General features: G+C 42.0%; 1 protein-coding gene across 6 annotated transcripts in view; it reads right to left on the bottom strand.

Annotated features, from left to right (window-relative positions):
* FBXO42 (F-box protein 42) overlaps positions 1 to 19643 on the bottom strand; it is a 103003-nt gene that overhangs the window by 31539 nt on the left and 51821 nt on the right. For 4 of the 6 annotated variants that reach the window (XM_072828155.1, XM_072828159.1, XM_072828156.1 and 1 more), the window contains 3 exons: positions 16667 to 16783; positions 16377 to 16463; positions 7561 to 7695 (listed from right to left, as the gene is read on the bottom strand). In XM_072828155.1, the coding sequence (XP_072684256.1) occupies positions 7561 to 7695; positions 16377 to 16463; positions 16667 to 16783 (339 nt within the window). The remainder of the gene's footprint in view (positions 1 to 7560; positions 7696 to 16376; positions 16464 to 16666; positions 16784 to 19643) is intronic. The other 2 variants (XM_072828161.1, XM_072828157.1) reach the window with 1 other exon arrangement.

Genomic DNA, 19643 nt, shown 5'->3' with positions numbered 1-19643 from the left:
AGTTTCCCCCTCCCTCCTTGCGTGCTCCTTTTCTAGTTTTTTATTGTCTCTCCCTCTCCTCCCTGATCTCCAAATACTGCGATGTCCCAGAATTACCTCCCTCTACTATCTTCACTCACTCCCCTGGCAATCTCACAGCCTTGTGGCTTTAAATCTATCCGTATGCTAAAATCTTCCATCTGGCTATCTAGACAAATGTCTCTAGCCTATTTATCTCCCCAAACTCCACACATCTCCACCTGGATGTCCAAATGTGTGTTTCAATGTAGTATGTTTCCAACTGAATTTCTCACCTCTCCTGTACTTTACCAACTCTGACCACCTACACCTACAGTCTTACTCACCTCAGTTAATGGCAACACCATTCCTTCAAATGCCCAGACTAAAAATCCTTAGGGTTGTCCTTCATTCCTCTCTCTCTCTCTCTTTTTTTTTTTTAAAGATTTATTTATTTATTCATTCAGAGAGAGCAAGAGAGAGGCAGAGACACAGGCAGAGGGAGAAGCAGGCTCCATGCAGGGAACCCGACGTGGGACTCAATCCCGGGTCTCCAGGATCACACCCCAGGCTGCAGGCAGCGCTAAACCACTGCGCCACCAGGGCTACCCCGTCTCTTTTATATTCCATATCCAAGCCATGGGCAAATCCTGCTGGCTCTGTCCAACCCATCCAGTTCTTAATTTCCTGCTAATACTGCTGTGCACACTACCATCATTTCTCACCTAAGATTACTGCTACCACTTCTTAGCTGGCCTCCTCACTGCTGCACTTGTCTTCTATTATACCGTCTTCTCAGAACCTTATATGACCAGTCACTTCACTCAAAATATGTGAAAAAGCCCCTACAACATCCAGGAAACCTTACATGTATGACACATTTCCCTTCATTATTTGCCCACCCCCTCTCCTAGGATACTATCTTTTTTTTCACCCAGTGCTAGTCATGCTGATTCCTCATTATTCCTGGACTATCCCAACCACACTCCCACCTCTGGTTCTTTGCACTGGCTATTCTGTTTGGATTTTTTTTTTTTTTAAGATTTTATTTATTTATTCATGAGAGACACACACAGGGAGAGAGGCAGAGACCCAGGCAGAGGGAGAAGCAGGCTCCATGCAGGGAGCCTGATGTGGAACTCAATCCCGGAATCCAGGATCACGCCCTGGGCCGAAGGCAAGCGCTAAACCGCCGAGCCACCCAGGGATCCCCGGAATATTCTTTCCTTAGATATCCACTTGGTTCACTTCTTATACCTAATCAGGTCTTTGTTCCAATATTGCCTCTTACATGAGGTCTAATCTGGTCACCCAAGCTGTAGTCTTCCTATCCCTGACCCTCTTACTATGCCATCATTTTGCTTTAGTAGCTTAACCATCTTCTAACATACTATATTATGTTGTCACTTATTTATAAAGATTTTATCTGAGAAAGTACGAACATGCCTGAACACTAGTGGGGGAAGAGCGGGGGGTGGGGTGGAGGTAGGGAGAAGCCTCCCTACTGAGCACAGAGCTCCATGAGGAGCTCAACCCCAGGGACCCCAAGATCATGACCCAGAGTTAAAGTCAGTTGCTCAAACCAACTGAGCCACCCAGGGGCCCAAAGTTATTTGTCATTTAATTTTTAAAAAAACTTTTTTAAAGATTTTATTTATTTATTCATGAGAAATATACAGAGAGAGAGAGGCAGAGACACAGGCAGAGGGAGAAGCAGGCTCCATGCAGGGAGCCCGATGTGGGACTTGATTCCGGGTCTCCAGGATCACACCATGAGCTGAAGGCGGTGCTAAACCGCTGAGCAACCTGGGCTGCCCTATTTGTCATTTTAAATATCTGTCTTCCCTCATTTTGGGATTTGATTAGGAGTGGGATTTTTGTCTGTTTTATTCATTCATGTCCCCCAGCATCTGAAATAATACCAGGGACAGAGCAGAAAATTCATAAATATTTGCTGCTAGGGATGCCTGGGTGGCTCAGCATTTGAGCATCTATCTGCCTTTGGCTCAGGGCGTGGTCCCGGGGCCCCAGGATCAAGTCCCACATTGGGCTCCCTGCATGGAGCCTGCTTCTCCCTCTGCCTGTGTCTCTGTCTCTGTGTGTCTCTCATGAATAAATTTTTTAAAATCTTAAAAAAAATAAATATTTGCTGCCAGAACAAATGAAGGATGAGAGTAGAATTAACCAAACAAAAGGAAAGGCTGTGTCATCCTTTAAGAGAAGGCAGGTACTCTATTTTAAATGTCAAAGTCTCACAACAACTAATTATGTGATACCACCACTTAAATGTGTAAAGAAAGAAAAAACTAAACTTCTTCCAAATATTTATTCTCCATTTTAGCAAGTGGGCCCACTATCTACCTAGCTGCCAAACCTGAAACCTAAGTCAGCCTTGACTGACCCTCTTATCTTCCCACAGCCAATTCATCCAGAAGTCCTGTCAATTTTATCCTAAAATTTCAGCTCAAATTCACCTGCTTCCCTTTCTCTCCACCACTAGGACTCCAGTCCAAGTCATCACCTCCTCTCACCTGTACCACTGTGACAGCCTCCTAGCTGTTCTCTCTGATTTGTTCTCTTGCCTCTGTTAATCCACTTCCTAAATACCAGCAAAAGCATTCTTTAAAATGTAAATTGGATCATAATATTCCTCTGCTTAAAATCTCAGAATCTCCCAGACCTTGGGGTGTGAATGAGTTAGCTCCTGTCTACATCTCAATTCTATCTTTTTTTTTTTTTAATTTTTATTTATTTATGATAGTCACACAGAGAGAGAAAGAGAGAGAGGCAGAGACATAGGCAGAAGGAGAAGCAGGCTCCATGCACCGGGAGCCTGACGTGGGATTCGATCCCGGGTCTCCAGGATCATGCCCTGGGCCAAAGGCAGGCACTAAACCGCTGCGCCACCCAGGGATCCCTCAATTCTATCTTTGCCATTCTACTCCTTGCTCATCATGCTACATCCACAAAGTTCTGCCTTCAGGTCCTCCAACATGTCCTATTTTTTGCTGTCCCAGGGTCTTTGCATGTGTGGGTCTCATTTTCTCCAACTCTTCATCCTTCAAATCTCAGCAAAGAATGTTGCCTCCTCTTTTAAGGAGCCCTTCCCCTCTTATTCCATTTCATTCCTTGTTTCCTTCATCCTATTTGCTGACTTGTTTTTGTCTGCCCCCCCCCTCCCCCATTCAATATAAGCTTCATGAGAGGAGGGGCCACAATAACAGCTGTAAAGGGAGGAGAAGGTACCTCACTGGAAATATCTGAGGAGTACTAGCTGTAGGTAGGTCTCACTCAGCTGTTTGTTGGGTTTTGTCTGCTTTTTAAGTGGGCTCCACACCCAATGCGGGGCTAGAATTCATGACCCTGAGATCAAGAGTCACATGTTCTTTTTTTTTTTTAGATTTTATTTATTTATTCATGAGACAGAAAGAGAGAGAGAGGGAGAGGGGCAGAGACACAGGCAGAAGAGAGAAGCAGGCTCCATGCAGGGAGCCCAATGTGGGACTCAATCCCAGGTCTCTAGGATCAGACCCTGGGCCGAAGGTGGCGCCAAACTGCTGAGCCACCTGGGCTGCCCTTGTTTTTTTTTTAAGATTTTATTTATTTATTCATTAGAGACACAAAGAGAGAGAGAGAGAATGAGAGACAGAGAGAGAGAGACAGAGACAGAGACACAGGCAGAGGGAGAAGAGTCACATGTTCTACCGACTGAGCCAGCCAGGCATCCTAGAGTCTTGAGGTCCCGCTCAGATATAAGACCTGTTATTCTAACACTGGTCACTACCATGATCCTTCCAGATAGAACATTTCTATCATTTCAAAAGGAACTAACAAGGTTTCAGGGGCAAATCACATTAATTCCAATGGCTATGGACTGAATTGTGTTTTATCAAAATTTCTTATGTTGAAGCCCTAACACCAGTGATGGCCTTTGGAAATGGAACCTTTGGGAAATAATCAAGTTTAATGAAGTCACAAAGTTGAGGCCCTTATAATGGGACCAATGGTCTTATAAAAAGAGGATGAGACACCAGAACTCTATCTCTGCCAGGTAAGGACAGCAAGAAGGCAACTGTCTGAAAGCCAAGAAGACAGCTCTCACCAGCGCCTTGACCTTGGACTCCTAGCCTTCAGAACTGTGAGAAATAAAGTTCTGTGGTTTAAGGCTCTCATCTATGGAACTTTGCTATGGCAGCCTGAACAAGCACCACCCAAAATTAGAAGGCTCTAGTCTCATCTGCAGTATCAGCAAATAAACACAGAAAAAAAAACACCTGATGCTGTAGCCCTCTCCAGAAAGACTCTCTACTCCAAAAGAAACTGTCCCCCTGCTCATCTAATGCTCTTCTCCATACTGCTACACTTTTAAAGACTGAACCCCATTTAGGCTATTCCTTTGAATACTCACAAATGCTCACATGTGAGAAGACTTCACAGCTGACAGGCACCCTCCCCTCAACCACCTTCCAACTTACCACCTCCGTACACTAAATGGGTGAGTCAGGCACACCAAGGTATATCAACAACTGTGTTTTGTTCAGAAAGACTCACTGATGTTTCAGTTAGGAAGTAATTTTGGTTGGGACGCATGACAGCAGACCGACCATTTCCTCAGGCAATCTTCCCATGGGATTTCTGCCTGAAGGAGAATCTCATAGAATTCTTTATTAAAAACTAGTGTTGTTTGTTTGTTTAAAAAGTAGACATATTTCAAATAGCTGCTTTTCCCCCTTTTAAAACTAGGCTTTTACTATAGATTAAAGTGGCCAGCAGATTCTTTAAGACGCTCTGTTAGAAAATTAAACCTTCAGGAGTTTCTATGTTTTACAAAGGTAACAGTCTTAACATTGCATTTTTATTTATTTATTTTATTTTTTGGAAAGAGTTTTGAGAGAGAGTGTGCACATGCACCTGCATAAGAGTTGGGGACGGGAGAGGCGGAGACAGAATCTCAAGCAGATTCCCTGCTGAGTGCAAAGCCTGATGATGGGCTTGATCTTATGACCCTGAGATCATGACCTGAGCTGAAACCAAGACTTGGATGTTTAACCAAATGAACCATCCAGGAGCTCCTAACATTGTGTTTTGTTTTGTTTTGTTTTTTTAAAGATTTTATTTATTTATTCATGAAAGACACACAGAGAGAGAGAGGCAGAGAGACACAGGCAGAGGGAGAAGGAGGCTCTAAGCAGGGGGCCCGACGTGGGACTCGATCCCAGGACCCCAGGATCACGCCCTGGGCCAAAGGCAGGCACTAAACCACTGAGCCACCCAGGGATCCCCACATTGTATTTTTAAAGTCAGTTATTTCTCTGATACTTCTACCTTGGGGATTTCAAAACATACTCTTAGTGATTTCAAAAAAAGAAATAAGGGAAAATAAGCACAGTAGTTAGCAATAGGCTATGAAGGTCCCAATGTCCAGAGCTCTACTTCTAGAAGAAAGAGCAGCCCCCATGCCAAATTATCAAAAGCATAAAGGTTGATTACAAAATAGAGAAAGACAGTATTTTTTTCTAATATTTTATTTATTCATGAGAGACACAGAGAAAGAGAGAGGCAGAGACCCAGGCAGAGGGAGAAGCAGCCTCCATGCAGGAAGCCTGATGTGGGACTCGATTCCAGGACTCCAGGATCATGCACTGAGCCAGAGGCAGCTGCTTAACTGCCGAGACACCCAGGCATCCCAACAGTATTTTTTTTTTTTTTTTTTTTAAAGATTTTACTTATAGGGATCCCTGGGTGGCGCAGCGGTTTGGCGCCTGCCTTTGGCCCAGGGCGCGATCCTGGAGACCCAGGATCGAGTCCCACGTCGGGCTCCCGGTGCATGGAGCCTGCTTCTCCCTCCACCTGTGTCTCTGCCTCTCTCTCTCTATCTGTGTGTGGCTATCATAAATAAATAAAAAAATTAAAAAAAAAAAAAGATTTTACTTATTTATTTGACAGAGAGAGCGCAAAAGCAGGGGGAGCAGCAGGCAGAGGGAGAGGGAGAAGCAGACTCCCTACTGAGCAGGGAGCTTGACACAAGGCTCGATCCCAGGACCCCAAAATCACGACCTGAGCTAGAGGCAGATGATTAACTGACTGAGCCACCCAGGCACCCCAATATTAGTATTTTGTGATTGGAATAATCAAAGCTGCTCTGAAATGGGACCTGGAAAGCAAGTATGGTGGCAACAGGATGCTTAAGGTGAACAGGTCTACATTTTAGAATCTGTGATTTTAAATATTAATCAATATTGCACAAAGTGCAACAAGTGACAAAAGGCTAGGAAAGGAAACTCTCCAAAGTACAAAATTCTGAGAGCTTTAAAAAAGAACCAATTTCCAAAAATTTTAAAAGATTAACACTTGGTCATTTTTCTAATGATTTTAATAAAGAATTTCATCTGTACAAACCCCAGCCCCACCTGAGAACCCACTGTCAGTAGGCTCCTGCATCTTATGTATGCCTATTGCAGGAGAAGGAACAAGAGCTTACAGCTTTGGGGGAATGAAATGTAGCTTCTTCTCATAAAAAAGTTTTAAGTCCCTGGCCTACACATTCACAGCAGTCATTACAGAAAAAAAGGGAAGCATAAACTAGCCTTCCCAACCTACTGGAAAATAGAATCATCTAGTCCTAGTCCATATTTATCCAAGAGAGAAGCAGTCACCTGTTCAGATACATGGAGAATTGGCTATTATACCAGAAATGAAACTCAAGTGTTTTCACTTTTTGCTGAGGGCCCTTTCTATTATACCAAGCTGCTTCCCATCTAATAATCAAAGTAGTAAATCAAGACCTAAATGAGTAATGAATTTGCTCAAGGAAAATCTGTCTCCTTAGTCCTAGAGTGAATTCTGACCTTGAAAAGCCAAATGAATGTCTGAGAAAAGCTTGCCAACAAATCTAGTAGAGTACTTTATGCTCAGTGGACTCTTATTTCTCCATCCCTTCAACCTTTTAGCTGTGCCTTTACAAACTATACTGCCTCAAGAGTACAAAAACAAATCTCCCACCTGCCTCAAGAAGGGCTAGGTCAAAAAGGAGAAAACAGCTTCTGTTCGCTAGAATTTTGGCATAGTGGGACTGTGCATGAATGTACCTACTCAAGAATCTTCCCACACTCCTGAGTTGTTAAAAGTAACCAGTAGAGGCATGTTCCATACACTCCCCAAATATCTGAGCTGGCGACAACAAAAGATATTCAGAGATCTTAGCCCTGGGACAACAGCTTCTGTCAGTCAACTACAGTTCTCACGATGCTGTGTTCCTGCTCTTACTTCAACTTCATACCAAAAAGCATATCACACCAGTGCAAGTACTTGAGAAAACCACACAAATGAATTCACACAGTAGTATAGCAATTCTGGCAGGGCACCAATACTAATGATAAAGTTTTTTTTTTTTTTTTTCTTATTCAAAGATCTTATATAAACACATTACTTTTGGCATTTACACAGCAGATTTGACAAAGGGCCTGGGGCCCCAGTACCAGAGACCAATACCAAAACAGACAGAATTACCATGCAGAGGTAGTTACCTGGTAAGAGGGAAAAGATCAGCATTTTATTTCTTACCTGAAGCCAAAGGTCGGATCCACTCTTTGCTATTTAGGTCAAGTCTCCAGAGGTCATTGAAGGCAGCATTGCAGCTGCTCTGGGTACATCCTCCAAACACATACATAGACTGATTAGCATCGTAATAGCATGCACCTAGGAAGAAAACAATAAATGCATAGCTGATATTTAACCTTGAAGTCCCTCTAACACCGTAACTATAGCACTTATCTTTCAAAGATCAATTATTTCAGGATGCCTGGGTGGCTCAGCAGTTGAGCGTCTACCTTCAGCTCAGGGCCTGATCCCGGGATCCTGGGATGAGTCCCACATGGGGCTCTTCACAGGGAGTCCCTCTGCTATGTCTCTGCCTCTCTTTGTGTCTCTCATGAATATATAAAATCTTAAAAAAAAAAAATCAATTATTTCATATGTTCTGCAACTCTGTCGCCAAGTACCAATTTTCTATAACCAGCCTCTTGTCTCCAGCTTGGTTAATATCACACTCTTTAAAATAAGGCCCAGAGAGGGGCACCTGGCTGATTCAGTTAGAGGAGCATGTGACTCTTGCTTGATCTCAGGGTTATGAATTTGGGCCCCATGTTGGGTGTAGAGATTACTAAAAATAAATAAATAAATTTTTATTTTTTATATTTTTCCTTAGATTTTATTTATTTATTCACAAGAGGCACAGAGAGAGAGGCAGAGACCCAGGCAGAGGGAGCAGCAGAAAAGGAAAAAAAAATTAAATTTAAAAAGGCCCAGAGAAAAGCTATGGAAATGTTGTTTCTGAGCACACTAAGCAAGTTGACAATGTCATCATTAAATAAGACAAATAATTCCAGCAAGCACACACAAGAATTCAGATTAAGGGTGCTCAATGAGTAAAATTTCAGTAAGCTGCCTAATTTTTTAAGACTTTATTTATTTATTTGATACAGAGAGAGAGAAGAGAACACAGACGGGGAGGAGCAGAGGGAGAGGGAAAAGCAGGTTTCTTTCAGAGCGGGGAGCCCAATGTGGGGCTTCATCCTAGGACCGGGAGATCATGACCTGAACCAAAGGCAGACGCTCAACAACTGAGCTGCCCAGGTGCCCCAATAGAGTTGCATAATTAATCTAAATCTGCATCAGTATCCTCTACGGCCAGGCAGAGAAAGTGCTAACAGATCCATTCTGTGCTTGCATTCCCTCCTACAGCCTTCCTCTTACTGTTTTCTCCTTTCAAATGAAACCTGAAGCACATTTGTATATGAAGAGAACAACAGAAAACAATTTTAATCAATGCCATGAAATAACCACATGTAAAGATCAATGTAGCTCAGGGATCTCAGAAGTAGTACAGTCCCAAAGCAACTGAGAGAAAAAGCATTAAGCTCCTAGGTGCATTCCAAAGCCACCAACACAGGCTGGTTGGTAGTGAATGGAAAACCAGCACAGTAACATTTACAAAGCACCAAGGTCTCTGAGAAGAGCCTTTTCAATCAGATGATTTACATGCCTCACTGATGGGCCCCATTCCAAAGCAAAGGGGCAAGGATTGTAAGGGCTGAGCTATTCCCCTAAAACCAGGAGGACCAGAGCCAAAGTCTAGATGAGAGGCACTGCCACATTGCTTCTCACCTAAAAAGCTCATTTAATCTTTATCCTTTGGAAAAGACGACCCCACTCCTTACAGTCTTGCATTTACCATCTTGGATCTCAGAAAGAGGGCTGAGCAAAACTTTCCTTTCCATTCATTTCATGCATACTGATGGAGGAAAAAAGACCTCTCAATGTTCATGTGGAACGAGGCTGGAACAGTTAAGCGTCCCATTTGGGGAAGGAGAAAGGGAAAAGAAACTCGGAGATTCAACCCACTAGTGCATGATTTCAGTTATCAGTAAGCTTACTTGTAGGTCTACCACAGTTTAGCACATCTCTGTTCATATCTCAGATTGTTAAGAACTGCAAATAACAGGATCGAGTTTAGTTGACATTAAACAAAATGCTTAACTGCTGGAGCTACACTTCAATCTCCACTAAAAGAGCTGAGCTTTGACATCTTGGTCTTCTCATATCTTTCTGGAACTAGCTATTCCAACAAATGGGACTGAAATTTTGAATTGAACCAACTGGCGCCAGGCACAAAAGAATTCTTTTCCTCTTGGTAACCCATACTTACAGAACAGAAATTAGCAATGTCCTATAGCTTCTGAAGACTTAATTTGTGTCCATCATAACAATGTTTAATAAGACAAATCCATAACTAAGAGAGTCAAGAGCTCATTTATGTCTCACCGTTCTTCAATCAACTCTCAGCAGCTGTTTCCTTCATATAGCAAAAGAGCACAGTGCCTTTATATTTCAAAGAGGTAGCAAACATTCTTCTTCTCTATTTGGATTGAAAACTCAGCCAACAGCTGGGCCCCAGGAGGTCCCTGCCACATGTATTTTAATCCTATACTAAAATAAGGTAATCGGCATTTTCCTGCTTCTTTCTGAGCAAACAAAGGTTTCTGGAAGAGGAAGGCACAGCCCAAACTCTGCAAACCTAGCAGGACTGAAATGACAAGTTTCACACACACTGTATTCTCAATGCCTATTAGTTAATTAGAAACTAAGCTTGGAAAGGAAGGGAGTCAATTTGGGGAGCTATGTTTAGAACTCAGATATAATGGAATGAAAAAATAGCCATCAGTAATACACTAAAACATTTTAAGCATCCTACTAAACTTTTGTTTATTGTCTATTTTTATTTAAGACACCTACATGTTGGTCTGGGTGGGGGTGGGGAGACCCAACAAGTTCAATGGGCTTTTTAGAAAAAATTAAGAATTTAAGCAAATACCAGTGCTCAAGTAGTCATTTCCCTTTTATCAAAGTTCTCCACCCAAACAGCACATTTTCTTTTCAGAACATTTAGACCACTGGAATGTGCAATACAAAAGTTATAGTTCAAAGTACAGTATGAATATTCTGCTAAGAAATAACATTAAGAACATTTTCTAATTGCTAAATCTCTTCAAATTTTCTGAAATGGGTTTGATTACTCCATGAACAACTATTCTAAGACCTCTATTTCCAGTTAGTATCTAACAGTCTCTACTCAAAGACGAGTCAAATATTCACAATAACACACAGCAAACAAGCAGTTCTTCAGCATCCTGAACGCTTCCCTACTGTAGTATAACCCTCTCTAGCGCAAGGTCTTCCAGCTGTTTCATGTTTCCCATGATGGCTGGGAGTCACTCAAGAAACATTCACTGTATTCTAAGGTTTGCACATTCAAACGTTAAACTCTCTTTTGTTTCCCACTTGTTTCCAGGGAAAGGTCCTGAGGCATTTATCCCATGCTTAAAGAGACTATGTTGTCATGTGTCTCATGTCTACAAGCCAGGACATATTTGATAAGGCCTGTAATTACAAAACTATGGAACAAGCAAGGCAGATTATCCAGTTTGGGCCTGCTGGCTACTGCAGGAGCACTACTAGCATGGGTGTGAAATGATCTATTTGCAGCCTAAACCTAAACACTAAAAGCATGATGCTGGAGACTCTAACAGATTTCTACATCAATCTGAAAAGGATATTCTCTATTAGTCAAGGCTTGTGTGATTGGGGACGCCTGGGTGGCTCAATGGTTGAGCATCTGCCTTTGGCTCATGTGATCCCGGGGTTCTGGGATCAAGTCCCACAACAGGCTCCTTGCAGGGAGCCTGCTTCTCCCTCTGTCAGTGTCTCTGCCTCTCTCTGTGTGTCTCTCATGAATAAATAAATAAGATCTTAAAAAAAAAAAAAAAAGCTTGTGTGATTGGTCATGCACATAGCCACCAAAAAACTAGGAAAACTGGCTTCATTTTACTTCCCTTGTCTTTTGGTCCCAGACTCTTACATAGGAAAGAAGCTGTACTGCTACATCTTTGTTACACTTAATTTCACAGAATTCAATAGATTTTAACTATGAACCAAGTGTTGTGAAAGATGTATGGATGTCTAAGACTCAGAAACCCACTTGTCCTCCAGAAGGCTACCACCTGTGGAGGAGACAACTTCATTACCCTATCACTTTGCAGTTTAAAATAAAATAAATTTTGACACGTGTTTCCTTGATTAATTTTCCTAGTGCCATTAAGATAATTTGTTATACACATTTTACAGATGAGAAACCTGTGGGTTAAAAGAGCCAAGAAGGGGCACCTGGCTGGCTCAGTCAGTAGTGTATGTGACTCATGATCATGAGTTTGGGCCCTACATTTGGTGTGTAAAGATTACTTAAAAAAAATAATAATCTAAATAAAAATAAAAAAGAAGAGCCGAGGAACTGCTTCTCAAGGTTTGTTTTGTTTTTTAAGATTTTATTCATTCATTTGACAGAGAGAGAGAGAATACGGAGGATTGGAAGGCAGAGAGGGAGAAGCAGGCTCCCCACTGAGCAGGGAGTCTGATGTACAGCTCGATCCCAGGACCCTGGGATCATGACCAGAGCCGAAGGGAGATGCTTAACTGACTGAGCCACCCAGGCGCCCAGCTTCTCAAGTTTAAAGTCCTTTGGTATGCAGCCTCTCTGACACAGACAATTATGGTGACAGACAGATGGTGACAAACAGTACGAGGAAGGCAAGAAGAGTGTTTTAGGGGTGTACAAGCAGAAGAAGAAAAAGAGCTTAATCTTCATGGCAGGGAATGTGAGAAGAGTTTGTGAAGAATGTGGCTTCTGGCTCGCTCTCTGAGATGGGTTTTAGAGGACAGAATATTTTCAGTTTATTAACAAGGGGCAAACAAGGCCATGGACAAAAAAGGAAGGAGAGAAAGAGAGAAGGCAATCAGGGCATCCAAGCAAGGCTGTGAAGTAAGGGAGTTTGAGACCTAATGAGGAGTCTCATGTGGGTGGAGCCTGGCTCTGAGGAGGTGGTAGAGATTCAGGCTGAAAGAGTAAGGTGGGGCCTTGAAAGTCAGAGGGAGTGGAAGCTTCTCTGCACATGCATGGAAAGGCTGAAGTTTTTTTGGCAGACGAGTGACAAGACTGGTTTGAGGTTTAGGACTTGCAATGATTCCCAATGGGGGCTCCTATCATTTTAGGCAGATCCATTCTCCCACTCACTGCAGGATAGTGAGCGTTCCTGGTCTTTGCCTACTAAATGCATGCAGTGCTTTCCAGTCAAGTAAATGAACAATGAATGACCTTACGCGTTTCCAAGTGCCCTAGGAAGTGGTACTGTCCCCAGTTTCAGAGATGGGTGCTAACAATGTCTACTGCAGATTCAGATGAAGAGAGAGAAAAAGCAAGAAGACCATTTAGAAAAGATTTAGGGAAGATGGAACACTTAGCTCATAGATGTGAGTAATGGGAAAACTAAGGAAAGATACGAGAGAGAGAGAGAGAGAGAGAGAGAGAGAGAGAGAGAGATATTTTGCAGAGATGGCTGGAATCAACAAGATCTGACTTTTGTTGTTGAAGGAAAGAAAGGAACTGACGATAAATCCAAGGATTCAAGCATGTGTAACTGACAGAATGATAATACCATTAACTAAATAATGAAGAGGAGAACATTGGGGGAAACTACCGCATGCCACCTGCAGCTGATGAGATAGGGAACATCTGTGTACCTCTGTGACAATATGAGCAAAGTGTTGGAAAAACAGATTGAGCTCAACACAAGTCAGGAATAAGAAATAAAAATTGAGTTCTGAGGAGAAATACGCAGTAGAAAGAGGAAGGAGCTAATGAAAGACACTGAAGGAATTCCTTATTTTCATCCTATTCTGAAAAATGCCCATTTCCATGTAACAATGCTCTTCAGGCTGTCAGCACAGAGAGAAAGGGAACAATGAGAGATGGGCTAAGAGGATGAGACACAGATCCCCTTTTAAAAAAATCTATGGGGCAGCCCGGGTGGCGCAGCGGTTTAGCGCCTGCCTTCAGCCCGGGGTGTGATCCTGGAGACCTGGAATCGAGTCGCATCGGGCTCCCTGCATGGAGCCTGCTTCTCCCTCTGCCTGTGTCTCTGCCTCTCTCTGTCTCTATCATGAATAAATAAAATAAAATCTTTAAAAAAAAAAAAATCTATGGCACCTTTTCTTGGCTTTCAGGTGAAGATATGAAAAAAATTTTAAGACAAAAACATGTATCAAAACACACCAACCTCTGAATTTCTGTGAGCTTACTCATTGTATTGTTCCTCTCCATTTCTCCTTCAAATAATGTCTCTATTTTGTGGTGACAATTCTGTCCAAAGCTAGTTAATGGAAAAATATTTTTTCTTCTCTCATTAAGAAGCTGAACTGTTGCTATGATAATTATTCACCCCTAAATACTTCCCAGCTTGGTTTCTACTTTACCCAGGTTCATTCCATTTCCCCCATTAGGGCTCTAAAATTACTTGTCTAAAAAAAAAAGTCTTTGGGGATCCCTGGGTGGCGCAGTGGTTTGGCGCCTGCCTTTGGCCCAGGGCGCGATCCTAGAGACCCGGGATCGAATCCCACATCGGGCTCCCGGTACATGGAGCCTGCTTCTCCCTCTGCCTGTGTCTCTGCCTCTCTCTCTCTCTCTCTCTATCATAAATAAAAAAAATAATAAAAGAAAATTTAAAAAAAAAGTCTTTGGAAACTCTGTCTCCACTTGTTATTCCAAATATCTGTGGATAACTAAAGTTAACCTCCCTCAACAATAAATACTGGACCTAACATGGATTCTCCTGTGATTTCGTTAAATATTCTTGGCCAGGATTCATTTACAGTCTATACTTCTGAAAACATTCAAGATTCTTTCAAAACTATGTCTGAGGTAATAATATTGAGGAGGAAGGGGAGAGGGAGAGGAGTAGGAGGAGGAGGTGGTAGTAGTAGTGGTGGTAATAGTAGTACTTGTAGTATCTGGGTTTGGGTTTTTTTCAGTAGTTGCTGTTAATGGCTCTTTTCACTATGTTGACATTTGCACTGATGGTGCAAAAGCAATGCTGGGTAAAACTGCTGCATCCTATGCAAACTCAAGGCAGGGATATTAAATAAAACTAGTTCTGACTTCACAGACCCTTGAAAGGGTCTCACAGATGCCCTCCTCCCCAGAAGTCCAGGAATCACACTGCCTTAGGCAGTTTACAACAGTACAAGTAAAAATAGCTCCACAAGAGAACTGAAAACACAGGAAGAGATTGGCCTGTTACTTTGATCTATTTAGATCCAGTTCAAAGATAATGATAAATTATAATTATGGACTGAACTCTCCTCTGGATATGAGAGTACAACATATGGTCTGGGGCAGCCAGCCCTTAATATGGCCTCCGATGGTCCTCATTTCCTAGCATTTACACTGCTGGTCATTCTCTGTGTGACGAATAGAATTGAGCAGAAAAATTGGTAGTCACTTCAGAGATTAGGTTGGAAAAGACACCATGGCTTCTGTCTTGGTGTCTGTCTCTCTCTGTATCTCAGATCATTCATTCTGTGGGAAGCCAGCTGACAAGTCATAAGCAGCTCTATGCTGAGGTCCAAGTCCTAAAGAACGGAAGCCTCCTGTCAACAGTTACTTGAGTGAGCCTGGCAGCAGGGCCCCTGGGCCCCAGTCAAACTTTCAGGGGACTGCAGCCACAGCTGACAGACTGACCCTAACCACAACCTCATCAGAGTTCCCGGGCCAGAACCTTCCAGTTGAAGCACTCCCAAATTCCTAACCCTCAGGAATTCTGTAAGATAAGAAATGTTGTTTTAAGATGCTAGGTTTCATGGTAATTTTTATGTAACACAAATAAGCAATATATTCTCCTTCCCCTCAAGAGTTCAAAATATATACACTTATCATGACGGAATTCTAGAACTACACTGGACACCTGAAACTAATATTATTACACTGTATATTAATTATACTGGAATTAAAATAAAAAAACTTAATAAAAAAGTTCAAAATTAATATTAGTATCAAAAAGTATCAAAATTAGTATTCCAGACAACATCATTGGCTCAGAACAGGACAAACTTTTTTTTTTAAGATTCATTCATTTATTCATGAAAGACAGAGAGAGAGGCAGAGACACAGGCAGAGGGAGAAGCAGGCTCCCCGCGGGGAGCCCGATGCAGGACTTGATCCTGGATCCTGTGAGCTGAAGGCAGACACTCAACCCCTAAGCCACCCAGGTGTCCCGGGACAAACTTTTCTACGAACTAAAGATTGAGAGGTTTCATGAAGGAGCTAGAACTCCCAGTTGGGTCTTCAAAGAAAGGCAGGCTTCAGCTAAGTGGATGGGAATATGCAACAAGGAAGAAAGCAGTATGGCAAAGTGACAGCCTGAAAGATGAGAGCTCCTGGGAAAATCTGGGAGATGAAGTGGTAAATCTGGACACGGGTCAAATTAAAGAGGGCTCTGAATGTAAGACTAAGTTTAGCTTTTTTTTTTTTCTAAGTTTAGCTTTTAACTTGTTAGCAATGAATAAGCACTGAAGGTTTCTGAACAGGGAAGTAATATAATTAAAGCTGTAATTATGAGAAACTTTCTAAGAGCCCCCTCAACAAACTTTCTTTATGTAGAACCATTAATAATACACCTTTACCGGCCTAAGATATACCACATCTCATTTTGACGAAGATATGAATCACAAAAAAATAAATGGTGTCTACAGAAGTCAACTAAAATGGAGAGTTAATTCTAGAATGACTTTAAAAACTATATCTAAATGCCAGAGCATTTATAATTTTACTATTTAAATTTGTATTTTATAATTAATACCCTTCATGTTTAAAGTTTTTGTGTGATCTCAGTCAAATTCAGTGTTTGCTAAACATATACTATGTTAAAATAAAGAATTATTATAAGACTTAGTGCTAAACTCTGGCTACTCCCCAAGAAGGATCTCAGAAATACCTTTGTGCACTCCTTTCCTGTTTTCCTCTGACTTGATGTCAAATGTCAAGTTGAAGATAACACCTTGACCTCTTTGGAGTACAGATACTAGAAAAATCCAAATATGAAATTATATCAAGGTGCCTACATTGTACCTAGACTTACACTCTTCTCTGATTCTAATTATAAAATTAATATAAATCTTCATTTTGCATTATCTTCATTAAAAAGTCAAAATACATGCCTCCGAAGTAATATTTGGAAATATGACCACAGGCAGGATGGCGTCTGCTCTCATAGTGAATACTTACTGTGTGAGAACCGCTGAGTGATTGGGGTTCCAGGGTAAGGGTACGTCCGACTCTCCCACTGAATGTGTCCTTCCTGGACAGCCTTTATGAAACCATGATAACACTGGTGGGCTACACCTAAGACAAAAATAACAAAGGCCTCAGCCTGAATACTTCATTTTTCAAATTATTAAAATTCCATCTATTAACTGTCTTATTACTCTTGTAAGACTTAAATTTCTTAAAGGAACTCCAAATTTCTCTGATTTTTCATTCAAAGAAAGATTTTTTTTTTTAAGATTTTATTTATTTATTCATGAGAGAGAGAAAAAGAGAGAGAGAGAGAGAGAGAGGCAGAGACACAGGCAAAGGGAGAAGCAGGCTCCATGCGGGGAACCTGACGTGGGACTCAATCCCGGGTCTCCAGGATCACACCCTGGGCTGAAGGCAGCCCTAAACTGCTGAGCCACCCGGCTTCCCAAAGAGAATTTCAAAACTAGAAGACCAAATCCTTTCACTTCACCATGGTTCAAGGAGGTTAAGGGTTACAAAGCTCAAGGTTACAAAATTAGCTCACACTGTAACTGTTCCTCTTTAAGTCATATTGTGAGGCAACACATTAAAATAACTGGTAGAGGCACTTGGCTCAGTCATTAGAGCACAGGACTCTTGATCTCTGGGTCATGAATTTGAGCCCCACAAGGATGGGCAGACTTTACTTAAAAAAATAGTAATAAAAATAAAATAATTGGTATTATTTATTCCAAAGCAAAGGGACTAGGGGATAATTTAGCTTTGTGAGAAAGAGCATGGTAAAAACAGTGCCTGGGGGATCCCTGGGTCGCTCAGCGGTTTAGCGCCTGCCTTTGGCCCAGGGTGTGATCCTGGAGTCCCGGGATCGAGTCCCACGTCAGGCTCCCGGCATGGAGCCTGCTTCTCCCTCCTCCTGTGTCTCTGCCTCTCTCTCTCTCTCTCTCTCTCTCTCTCTCTCTCTCTCTGTCTATCATAAATAAATAAATATTTTTTTCTTAAAAACAAAAACAAAAACAAAACAAAACAGTGCCTGGAATATAAAATAACAGGTGTTCATAAATATCTATGGTTAAATCATGGCAACCAAAGATAGTCCATCTTAAAGAGATAATAGCTTACACGGAATTAGGAAAAGATGAATTTGTAACTAAGGAAAGATGCTTTAAAAAGTGAGAACTTTTACTATAATGGTGGATACATGCATGTCATTATATATTTGTTCAAACCCACAGAATGTGCACTCTAATGTAAACTATGGATTTTGGGTGGTGATGATATGTCCATGAGGTTCATCGACTGTAACAAATGTACCACTCTGGTGGGGGATGTTGACAGTAGGAGAGGCTGTGGATTGAGGAAGGATAGGGGATTCACAGGAAATCTCTGAACTTTCTGTTCAATTTTGCTATGAATGTAAAACCACTTTAAAAAACATGGTCTATTTTTTTAAGTGAGAGCTTCGTATTTCTGGAACAACCTAAACTTTTTTTTTTAAGATTTATTTATTTATTTGACAGAGAGAGAGAGAAAAGTACACAAGCAGCAGGAGGGGCAGAAGGAGAGGTAGAAGCAGGCTCCTCAAAGAGCAGGGAGCCCAATGTGGGGCTTGATCCCAGAACCCTGGGATCATGATCTGAGCCTAAGGCAGACACTTAACTTACTGAGCCACCCAGCTGCCCCTGAAACCGACTATCTTTTCAATACATGAAATGACTATCTTTTTTTTATTGTATTTAATTAATTAATTAATTAATTAATTAATTAATTAATGATAGTCACACAGAGAGAGAGAGAGAGGCGGAGACATAGGCAGAGGGAGAAGCAGGCTCCATGCACTGGGAGCCCAACGTGGGACTCGATCCCAGGTCTCCAGGATCACGCCCTGGGCCAAAGGCAGGCGCTAAACCACTGCGCCACCCAGGGATCCCTTGAAATGACTATCTAATTTCACAGAGCAACATTCTGAATGAAGAGTACAACAAATTGTTATACTTTTTTTTTTTTTTAAGATTTTGTTTATTTATTCATGAAAGGCACAGAGAGAGAGAGCGAGGCAGAGACACAGGTAGAGAGAAGCAGGCTCCATCCAGGGAGCCTGATGTGGGACTCAATCCCGGGACTCCAGGATCAGGCCCTGGCCTGAAGGCAGCGCTAAACTGCTGAGCCACCCAGGCATCCCAAATTATGTTATACTTTGAAAGAACATTATCATTTTTTAAGTCATGTCACCTTAGTGGATCCTTAAGTAGAATCATAGTACTTATACATGTTTTCCAGTGAAGATTATTATCCCTTGGCTGAACTCACAGTTAAGAATTAAACACTAAGGGGTGCCTAGGTGGCTCAGTCGGTTGTGTCTGCCTTCAGCACAGGTTATAATCTCTGGGGTCCTGGGATCGAGTTCCAGAGTCAGGTTCCCTGCTCTGTGGAGAGTCTGGTTCTCCCTCTTTCTCTGCCCCTCCCCCTCATCTGTTCGTGCTCTTTTCCCCTCTCTCAAACAAAGAAATAAAAAATATATATAAAAAAAGAAATTAGGGATCCCTGGGTGGCACAGCGGTTTAGCGCCTGCCTTTGGCCCAGGGCGCGATCCTGGAGACCCGGGATCGAATTCCACGTCGGGCTCCTGGTGCATGGAGCCTGTTTCTCCCTCTGCCTATGTCTCTGCCTCTCTCTCTCTGTGTGACTATCATAAATAAATTAATTAATTAAAAAAATTTTAAAAAAAAAGAAATTAAACATTAAAAAGACACAGCTACTTTTTTTTTTTTTTAAGATTTTATTCATTTATTCATGAGAGGCACAGAGAGCGAGCAAGGCAGAGACACAGGTAGAGAGAAGCAGGCTTCATGCAGGGAGCCTGACATGGGCCTTGATCCCAGGACTCCAGGATCATGCCCTGGGCCGAAGGCAGGCGCTAAACCTCTGAGCTACCCAGGGATCCTCAACACAGCCACTCTTAATGTGT

This window comes from Canis lupus, chromosome 5 (assembly GCF_048164855.1).
Source record: "Canis lupus baileyi chromosome 5, mCanLup2.hap1, whole genome shotgun sequence".
Classification (NCBI taxonomy): domain Eukaryota; kingdom Metazoa; phylum Chordata; class Mammalia; order Carnivora; family Canidae; genus Canis; species Canis lupus.
This window is presented reverse-complemented; position numbering and strand designations above follow the sequence as displayed.